Source organism: Otolemur garnettii, unplaced genomic scaffold (genome assembly GCF_000181295.1).
Source record: "Otolemur garnettii isolate 467f Iridium unplaced genomic scaffold, OtoGar3 scaffold00211, whole genome shotgun sequence".
NCBI classification, from domain to species: Eukaryota; Metazoa; Chordata; class Mammalia; order Primates; family Galagidae; genus Otolemur; species Otolemur garnettii.
This window is the reverse complement of record NW_003852606.1, coordinates 708,996-719,016: the sequence shown is the minus strand read 5'-3', so window position 1 is coordinate 719,016 and position 10,021 is coordinate 708,996. Positions and strand designations below refer to the sequence as shown.

General features: G+C 51.1%; 1 protein-coding gene and 1 pseudogene across 1 annotated transcript; both read left to right on the top strand.

Moving 5' to 3' along the window:
* Positions 1-1,174: 1,174 nt before the first annotated feature.
* LOC100941414 (sialic acid-binding Ig-like lectin 5) lies at positions 1,175-6,858 on the top strand. The gene is made up of 8 exons (XM_012812505.2): positions 1,175-1,646; positions 1,863-2,141; positions 2,337-2,384; positions 3,054-3,311; positions 3,396-3,680; positions 3,895-3,991; positions 4,145-4,196; positions 6,372-6,858. Exons 1-8 carry the CDS (start codon positions 1,211-1,213, stop codon positions 6,540-6,542), a joined length of 1,626 nt encoding a protein of 541 aa, XP_012667959.1. The 5' UTR covers positions 1,175-1,210; the 3' UTR covers positions 6,543-6,858.
* Positions 6,859-9,328: 2,470 nt separating this feature from the next.
* On the top strand, positions 9,329-9,803 carry LOC105888155 (annotated as a pseudogene).
* The last annotated feature ends 218 nt before the right edge of the window (positions 9,804-10,021 follow it).

The following is a 10,021-nucleotide window of genomic DNA, read 5'->3' as shown; positions in this document are numbered from 1 at the left end:
GTTGAGCTATAGGCGCCGAGTCAGCATCCAGGGTTTTCACATTCCCCTCCTTCTCTCTTCTTCCCAGAGACAGTGGGACTCATCCCCATGTGTCTGGAGGACTGAATGACAGTAAGTGAGCGGTTTTGAGGGGGGTCTAATGAACCTTTCACAGGGGTCACCTAAGACCAGCCTGCATATCAGATATTTATGTTATGATTCATAACAGTAGCAAATTACAATTACGAAGTAGCAACGAAAATAATTTTATGGTTGGGGGTCACCACAACATGAGGGACTGTATTAAAGGGTCACGGCATTAGGAAGGTTGAATAAGTGCAGTAAGTGAAGGAAAGGTGGCCTCCCACTGTTTACAAGAAACCTAAATAACCCTTGGGGTTCAGAAATGTTAAATTTAAAGATGACACATGATACATTACACACGTGGTCAACAGTACGAAGTAGGGGCCACTCTCCTGCTGTCAGAAGGCTTAGTCTCAAGGCAAAGGCATTAGCACAGGTGAAGAAAGAGAACTTCACAAGGTCAAAAGTTCAAGTATCAGAATAAGATGGAAATTCTACATATGTTAGCATCTACCGATGGCGTTTTAAAGCTGATATTCCCAGAATTCCAGCTCCTGCCATGAGAGGCTCCAGGCACTAGAAGACCTGATGTTGCCCTGACTGGAAGGTGACTCTCTGAGGACAGATCTGGGTCTGTGTGCTGATTTTGACGCAGAGAGAGATGTCCACCTCCTGGCTGCTGAGTGGGGAGAAGAGGCTGCTGGTCACCGGTCCTGGGCCTCCCCCATCACCCTAACCCTGAGTCCTACCCCTGACCTCCACAAACTCCACAGCCCAAGACTCAAGGGTCTGGCCAAATGGGACCCATTTTCACTTTCCAGACAATGTCACACAAGGGGGTGGGCATTGACAGGGACAGGTGAAATGTGGTCAGACCCCACATGGGGTGGACAACTGGGTAAATTTCTCACCCTCTCTGGCTGCACTGTCCCCACAAGTGGACATGGGGGGGATGACAGTTGCTCTCCAAGAGTTGCTGTGGCCCTGTCAATGTCTGGGCATGAAGTTCCTCCTCTAAGAGGGTCATAGTTCTGACCTCCTCCCACCCACAGCTTCCTGTGTGGCCTCCTCTGAGTCCTGCAGTTCTCAGTTCCTGAGAGAAGAACTCCAGACTGTCCTCAGTGGGCCCTGGCACCTCCATGTGGATATGCTGCTGCCGCTGCTACTGGCCCTGCTCTGGGGAAGGGTCGGAGGGGGGGAGAGACAGAAAGAGCCCAAGCAAGGTTTCGTGTGGCAAGTGCAGAAGGAAGTGACGGTGCAGGAGGGCCTGTGTGTCCATGTGCCCTGCTCCTTCCACCCCGGGGTCATCTGGAAGAACTCCACCCCAGCTTATGGCTCCTGGTTCCGGGAAGGGGCAAGTACAACCTCAGACGCCCCAGTGGCCACAAACAACCCAGATCGACAAGTGCAGGAGGACACCCAGGGCCGGTTCCATCTCCTTGGGGACCCCTGGAGGAACAACTGCTCCCTGAGTATTAGAGACGCCAAGAGGACTGACAATGGGTCATACAAATTTTGGGTGGAGAGAGGAAGGAAGGCGAAGAGGGGCATTGTATCCCCCCAGCTCTCCGTGCGTGTGATGGGTAAGGCTCAGGCTTCAGGAGCGGCTGCAGGGGAGGTGGTGGGGGCTGAGGGCAGGGCTGGGCTGGGATCCCTGTTCTGGGAAGGGTTGGGGTGAAGACTGTCGGGTCACAGGACCAGACCTTGGACCTTGTACCTCGGACCAGAGCCCGAGCTCCTCTCAGGACCACACCTTGGACCCTCCCTCCTGATGCTGCGTGTCCCCCTCTCCTCTCCAGCCCTGACCCATACACCTGACATCTCCATCCCTGACACTATGAAGTGTGGCCACCCCAGGAATCTGACCTGCTCTGTGCTCTGGGCCTGTGAACAGGGGACACCCCCCATTTTCTCCTGGAAGTTAGCTGCCCCCACCTCCCTGGGACCCAGGACTGCCCACTCCTCAGTGCTCACTGTCACCCCAAGGCCCCAAGACCATGGCACCAGCCTTACCTGCCAGGTGACCCTGCCCGGGACAGGTGTGACCAGGACGAGGACTGTCTACCTCAACGTGACCTGTGAGAACTGGGGTGAAATGCCTGGGCCCTTATGGGTGTGTGTTGGGGTGAGGGGACAGGGCAAGGCTGGGCCCAGGTTCAAAGGTGGGACCTGACAGCCAAATAGGAAAGTCCCCCTGACTCCTGGCGGGGGGGTAAGGCCCATCCCCCAGCCCTCACCGGGGGTGTCGAGGCTGTCACGTCTTTCTGTCCCAGGTGCTCCACAGAACCTGGCTATCAGCATCTTCCAAGGAAACAGCACAGGTAGGTAGGTGCCTGCCCTGTCTCCTCCAGAGCTGTGAGCAGCACAGAGCAGCCTCAGAGTCTGGCCTTCCAGGACAGGGAGGAACAAGGTGTTTTGCAGGATCTTGAGGGCTTTGGAGAGAGGGGTCCAGAGAGATAGGAATGGGGCTGTGGACAGGCGCTGGGTGTCTCTATTCCAGGGAGATAGGGGTGGCAGCAGGGTTTCTGCTGGGACAGACTGAGCTGGGTATCAGCGCTCCAGTTGCCTTGGCAGGAGGGGTTCATGTGGGGAGCATGTTGGAGGTCAGACTCATTCTGGGACAGCCTGAGCAGGCCCCCCTGACTTCCTCATCCTGAACTTCATCTTTTATTCACACTGTGGCCAAACCCAAGGCAGCTGGCATGTCGCTGTCCTTACTGTATATCTGAGGTTGCACCTTTTACTGCTGCCCCAGGAGCGTCCTTGGTACGTGAAGAGCATTTGTTAGCCTTATCACTGTCTCCCGTTGTCTGCTCTCCCTCTGCCGGGCAGCCTGGGGAGGGCTAGGGAAGTGGCCTGCGCGCCTCAAGCCCTGAGGCCCAGACTCTCCTATGCCCCTCCTTGGAGCTAGTGTGGACACCCTGGAATAGAGGGACATCAGGCCCTGTCCACATCCCCATCCCTCTCTCTCTGGACCCCTCTCTCCAAAGCCCTGAAGATCCTGCAAAACAACTTGTCTCTCCCTGTCCTGGAGGGCCAGCCGCTGCAGCTGTTCTGTGCCGCTGACAGCAACCCCCCTGCACACCTTAGCTGGTCCCAGGGATCCCCACCCTTGAACAATACCCTCATCTCCAATACTGGTGTCCTGGAACTGCCCCAAGGAGTGTCTGCTGGAGGAGGAGAATTCACCTGCCATGCTCAGCACCCCCTGGGGTCACAACGCATCTCTCTGAGCCTCTCTGTGCACTGTGAGTTTGGGGGAACCTAGAGCCAGAATCCCAAGGTTTGAAGGAGGGGAGGAGCTGCTGCTGAGCCCTGTCCTCCCTCCACAGACCCCCCACAGCTGCTGGGCCCCTCCTGCTCCTGGGAGGCCCAGGGGCTGCACTGCAGCTGCTGCTCCCGTGCCCAGCCAGCCGCCTCTCTGCACTGGTGGCTCGGGGAGGGGCTTCAGGAGGGGACCGACAGCCAGGGCTCCTTCACAGCCACCAACAGCTCAGCGGGGCCCTGGGCCAACAGCTCCCTGAGTCTCCATGGGGCACTCAACTCCAGCCTCAGGCTCAGCTGCAAGGCCCAGAATGTCTATGGGGCCCAGAGTGGCACCATCTTGCTGCTGCCAGGTAAGAGGACACAGAGGGGCTGAAACTCAGGGAGAGAAGCCTGGGCAGATGGGGCTCAGGGTTGGGCAGTGCCAGCTCTCTTGGGAAGAGGGGGTAGAGGCCCTGCTCTGGGGCTGCTGGGGGAGGAAGGACCCCAGAGCCCAGATTCCGTGGGAGAAGAGGGCACAAGGTCCTGGGGTTTGGAGAGGCAGCACCCTGAACCTCTGATCTGCAGGGAAGCCAGAGCCCAGGACAGGATTCGCTCTGGGGGCCGTGGTGGGGGCCGGTGTCACTGCCCTGCTCTCTCTCTGCTCCTGCTTCGCCTTCCTCAGGTGAGTGTGGGCCACAGAGGGTGGGAGTACATGTTGTGGGAGGTCTGCAGGTCTTTGAGCCTCAGATAGTCCCAGAGGCAAGTACCTGGACAGGGCAGATCCCCTCCAGACTCTGAGCTAGCAGGTACCAAAAGGTCCTGGTCCCTCCCTCAGGGTGAAGACCTGCAGGAAGGATGCACCCTCCACCCTGGGTCCCACTTTGCTGGTGAGTGAGGTGCTCTCTGTCCACCAGGGTCCCGTCTGGTCCTCTCCCTAGGATGGCCAAGGCCATAGTCCTCTTGGTGACTTAGTGACTCATCATTTGCCAAATAGGCTGTCTTGCCTGACTCCCTATCAAAGCGGCCCCTAGTTCTGTGACCCAGGAACCCCTGCCCCACTGTTTTCTATGTCTCCCACAGAGCCAAGGGCCACCTAGCTGTCAGCTGTGCTCAGCTCCAGTGCACCCTTCCTAACCTGTCCCTCGTTTCTCTCTGGATCCCTGACTCCTTTGCCCTCCTTCCTGGCTCTCCTCAACACAGGATGCTGGAGAGATCTCCCAAAAATAATTAATGTCTACTACAAAGCTAAGGGGTCCCCAGTCAATAGCACTGTGACGTATTATAATCAGTAGGAAAAGTACAGCACCCTGTGGAAGCCACTGAATCCTGAGAACAATTTGTAGATTATAAAGTGACAGGAAGAGGACCATGGGGCAGGGGCTAGGGGAGACTACCCCTGTAGTTTCTGGTTATCCTCTCCCAGTGGGGTCACATGGACAGCAGTGACTTCTTGCCAGTAGAAATGTGTGATAACACTCATAAAGTGTTGCTAACTGGGGAACTCACCAGTCAAGACCACTCTCACTTATGATACCAACTACATGTTTGGGGGTCCCATGAGCACTCTTAGGCTTGATCATTCACTTGAGGAACTCAGAGAAAACTCACTAAAGACTTTTATCCTCATGGTGATAGTTTAATCTATTTTTAATCAACAGGGTCTTTCTTTGTTGCCCAGGCTGGCGTGAAGTGCTATGATCATAGCTCACTGCAACTATGAACTAGCAGGCTCAAGGGGTTCTCCTGCCTCAGCCTCTCTAGCAGTTGGGTCTACAGGCATGGGCCACCATGCTCAGATAATTTTTCTTCTTATTTTTTTTTTAGAGATGCAGTCTCACTATGTTTACCAGGGTGGTCTTGAACTCCTGGGCTCAAGCAATCCTCTCACCTCTGCTTCCCCAACTGCTGGGATTACAGGCATGAGCCACTGCACTTGACCTTGATAGTTATATAGTGAATGGACACAGAAGAACATAAGTAACAGGAAGAGGCTTATGGGGCAGAGTCTAGGAGAGATTAGACCCAGAGTTTCCAGTTGTACTTTCCTAGTGGAGTCACTCAGACAGCACTTATTTCTCTCAGCAACTTCATGTGACAACACACATTCTAACCAGGGAAGCTCATCTGACATCAGTGTCCAGGGTTTGGTTAGATCAGCCACATAAGCATGGAGCCCCTGTGTGACTGACCTCAGTGCCTCAGTCTGCAGCACGCCAGAATCAAAGTGAGGTCACATGGCCCAAGGACCCCATTGGAATTCATACTGTTGGTTCAGATTCTTTGGCATGGCCTGTGGTTCCCAGGAGAACAGATACTTCTATCAGGCCTAAGGACACTGCAAGGGCTTCTGTCAGGGAGTCACTCACAGGAGCTAGGCGCAAAGGGTTAAACCTTTCTTTGGACAAGGCAAATCCTTTACAATACTGTATCCTTTGTGTCTTGGGCTCATAGTTCAGTTTAACAAGTGTGTTTGAATAACTGATCCTCTGAGGTCCCTGAGGTCTAAGCAATCCCCTGTCCATCTCACACAACCCAACTCCTATGTATCCTATCACAATTTGCAGTTAGATGGTAACTTAACTGACTATTTCTTTGCTGTTTGCTTCTCCCTCCATATTGCAAGCTTCATGAGGTCAAGGATGGTGTCTGCTTAGTTTTCCCTGAATATTTGAGGCTGGCACAAGGGAGCTACTCTGTAAGGCAGCAGGCACTGGAGTTAGACCTGGCCATGAATCTTGGCCTGACCACTAATAGATGTGTGGTCTGAGGGTATTTACTCAGCCTCTGATTCTCCATCTTATAAATGGGATAATGGTATCTCCCCAGTGGGTTGTTGTGAGGATTGTATGAGATCAGCAGTCAATTACCAAGGGCCAGGTATCACTCTCAAAATGTTTGCTGAATGTACGAATGAGTGAATGAATGAATGAGGGCCCAGCCAGTGCTTATGGAATGAATAGATCAAAGGCTAGATGCTTGGTTTCCAGGTTCTCCTGTGGGTCTTGCTTGCTCTCTCCTGGGTAGCATCATCCTAATTTGATCCCTTTCTCCCCTCCATTCAGAGTGACCGGCATGAGTGCCCCCCAGCCCCTGCTGCCACCACCCCCACCTCTGGGGAGGAGGAAGAGCTCCATTATGCCTCCCTCAGCTTCCATGAGCTCAGGCACCAGGAGTGTAAGGACCAGGAGGCCATCAGCTCCACCGAGTACTCAGAGGTCAAAATTCACAAGTGATGACCTTGCGGCAGGGCCCAGGGCTTCTCTGGGGAGGGTGATATCAGGGATGGTTCCTACATCACAGTCCCCATGTGAACAGGATACCCAGTAACATGAGAGTCTCACTGGTGTGTAGAGGGCAGAACTGGGCTAATCTTTCAGCCAAGCCCCTACATGAGAGCCTGTATTTGAGTTTGCTTCATGCTTCCATGTCTTCCCATGTACACTGGACAGGATAAGCCTAATCACAGGCCCTTGCAGGGCAGAAAAGGGATGATTAGCATAAAGCACTCAGCACAGGCTTCTTTCTATGAATTTGTTTTTTTTTTATAGAGACAAAGTCTCACTTTGTTGCCCTTGGTAGAGTGCTGTGGCGTCAAAGCTCACAGCAACCTCCAGCTCTTGGGCTTAGGCCATTCTCTTGCCTCTGCCTCCTGAGTAGCTGGGACTACAGGCGCCTGCCACACCACCGGGCTATTTTTTTGTTGCAGTTTGGCCAGGGCCAGGTTTGAACCCTCCGTGTATGGGGCCAGTGCCCTACTCACTGAGCCACAGGCGCCCCCCCACGGATTGTTTTTAAATATCCCACTAGGAGACAATTTTGAGAGTCTTTTCTTCATAATTAAAGTATGATTTCAGTGCTTCAAATAAAGAAACTGAAGATTCTCTCAATTTCATTTGTTAAAGAGAGTCAGTGGGCTCCAGCGCCTGTAGCTCAGCGGCCAGGGCACCAGCCACGTACACCGGAGCTGGAAGGTTCGAATCCAGCTCTGGCCTGTCAAGCAAAAATGACAACAACCAAAAAATAGCTGGGTGGGACTCAGGAGGGTCCAGGAGGCCACCAGCTCCTGGTGGTGGGTGCCTGTAGTTCCAGCTACTTGGGAGGCTGAGGCAAGAGAATCGCTGAAGCCCAAGAGTTGGAGGTTGCTGTGAGCTGTGACACCACAGCATTCTATCAAGGGTGACAAAGTGAGACTCTGTCTCAAAAAAAAAAAAGAGTCAGTGGGCTTTTGAATGTAAGAGAATTGAAGAATACCGAAGGGCAGCAAATTATAGAAACCTTTTTTTTTTTTTGAGAAGATGCGCAGATCTGCCCACGCCTTCCCTAGAATCACCCCATGCCACGCTTCCTTTCTGAATACATATTGTGTATGCCTTTCCCAAGCTCCCACCCAGATCTGTATTTATATTTCACTCATGCGTTGCTTAACTAAAGGATACCTTCCAAGAAATGCGTCTTTAGGTGATTGTGTTGTTGTGCACACATCCTAGAGGGTATTTAACACAAACTAGATGGCAGAGCCCACCACACACCTTTATGGCACTGCTACTGCTTCCTGGCACAAAAGTCAACAGCACATTATTGTACTGAATACTGTAGGTAATTGCAATACAATGGTAAGTATTTGTATATCTTAATACAAAAAAGATACAGTAAAAAAAGTATAAAAGATAAATAATGGTACATCTGGGTAGGGCACTTCCTTATGAAACTTGCAGGACTGGAAGTATCTCTGGATGAGTCAGTGAGTGAGTGGTGAGTGAATGTGAAGGCCTAGGACATTACTGTACACTACTGGGATGTTATAAACAGTGGACACTTTGGTTACACTAGACTTATTATTCATTTTTTTGAGACATTGTTTTGCTCTGTCACCCCAGGCTAGAGTGCTGTGGTGTTAGAACAGCTCACAGCAACCTCAAACTCCTGGGCTCAAGTGATCCTCCTACGTCAGCCTCCTGAGTGGCTGGGACTACTCAGCCACTACGCTTGGATAATTTTTTCTGTTCTTAGTAGAGATGAGGGTCTTGTTCTTGCTCAGGCTGGTCTTGAACTTCTGATCCTCTAGCCTTGGCCTCCCAGAGTGATGGGATTACAGGTGTAAGCCACCACACCCAGCCCACTGAACTTATTTAAAAACTTTTCCTTTCTTCAATAATAAATTAACCTTAGCTTACTGTACATAACTCACTAACTTTATAAATTTTTAATTTATTTTTATTTTAGAGACAGAGTCTCACTTTGTCGCCCCTGGTAGAATGCCCTGGCGTCATAGCTCAAAGTAACCTCTAACTCTTGGGCTCAAGCAATTCTCTTGCTTCACCCTCCCCAGTAGCTGGGACTACAGGCACCTGCCACAAAGCCCAGCTATTTTTAGAGATGGGGTCTGGCTCTAGCTCAGGCTGGTCTTAAACTTGTGAGCTCAGGAGATCTGCCCATCTCTGCTGCTCAAGTGCTGGGATTACAGGTGTGAGCCACTGTGCCCAGACTAAACTTTTTATTTTTAAACTTTTTGATTCTTTTGTAGTAATACTTAAAACCCAGATTGTGCAGTTGTGCAAAAATATCTTCTTTATATTCTTATTCTGTAAGCTTTTTTCTAAAAAACACTAATTAAAAAAACACTTTATTTATTTTTACTTCTTAACTGTTTTGTTAAGAACTAAGAGACAGGCTTGGCACCCATAGCACAGTGGTTACAGCGCCAGCCATATGTACTGAGGCTGGTGGGTTTAAACCCAGCCTGGGCCAGCTAAACAACAATGACAACTGCAACAAAAAAAATAGCTGGGTGTTGTGGTGCCCCTGTAGTCCCAGCTACTTGGGAGACTAAGGCAAGAGAATCACTTAAGCCCAAGAGTTTGAGGTTGCTGTGAGCTGTGATGCCATAGTACTCTACGAGAGCGACACACTAAGATTTTGCCTCAAAAAAAAAAAAAAAAGAACTAAAAGACATGTTGTCGGTGGGTGGGAGATGTTGCAAAAATACTTCTGGTTGCTTGATGACCTTGAGTGGAGTGATATGGCAACTTATTGCAGATTGAGTGTCCTCCGCTGTGCAAAGGAGGGTGAGCTCTGTTCCTCTGAACCTTGGTGGTCAGACCTGCTTATCTCTCAGCATTTCTCCAGGACTGACCGGCCCTCTGATGGTGTGGAGTGCACGAAATACACCTGTCACCCAGCCACCATTCTGGTTTCAAGGCTGCATCTCTCCACTGGACTAGTGAGAGGGTTGTCAGTGTTTCGCTCCTGGGTCTGCTGCCAGCTGCTTATTTGAATCCTTGTTCTGCAATGGGTTAGCTCCTTGCTGCAGCCCTTACTCTCCACAGTCACTGGGGCCTTGGACAAGTTGTTACTGTGTTCATGGGGACACACAGCAGAAAGCTGCCAAGGCAGGCCTTCTGACACTTTTGGCTTTAACCTTTCCTGGGCTTTGTTATTTCAACTATCATGATGTGAGTATCTGCAGAGCTGCGGCCATGCTGTGGAAACTCTGACCTTTTTGACTTCATACCTTAAGAACTGATTGTATGCCTCTTTGCCGCTGCTTTGTCATGCCATCCAACTTATAATAAGGAGGAAATAAGTCCATTAGTGGAGAAAGTTTATGTGTTTAGTCTCAAATCTTAATTTTTGAGGAAAAGGTTTGAGAGGTATTATGGCCAAGAAATTTTAAGACTGAGTTTCATATTATGGTGAGTTAATGGAGTTGTCT

Excerpts from the sequence above, each read along its gene's own strand:
- LOC100941414 (XM_012812505.2), top strand. The coding sequence starts at position 1,211 with ATGCTGCTGCCGCTGCTACTGGCCCTGCTCTGGGGAAGGGTCGGAGGG. Across the intron at positions 3,992-4,144 it reads TCCTGCTTCGCCTTCCTCAG|GGTGAAGACCTGCAGGAAGG; the intron begins GTGAGTGTGGGC and ends TCCCTCCCTCAG. Across the intron at positions 4,197-6,371 it reads CCCTGGGTCCCACTTTGCTG|AGTGACCGGCATGAGTGCCC; the intron begins GTGAGTGAGGTG and ends CCCTCCATTCAG.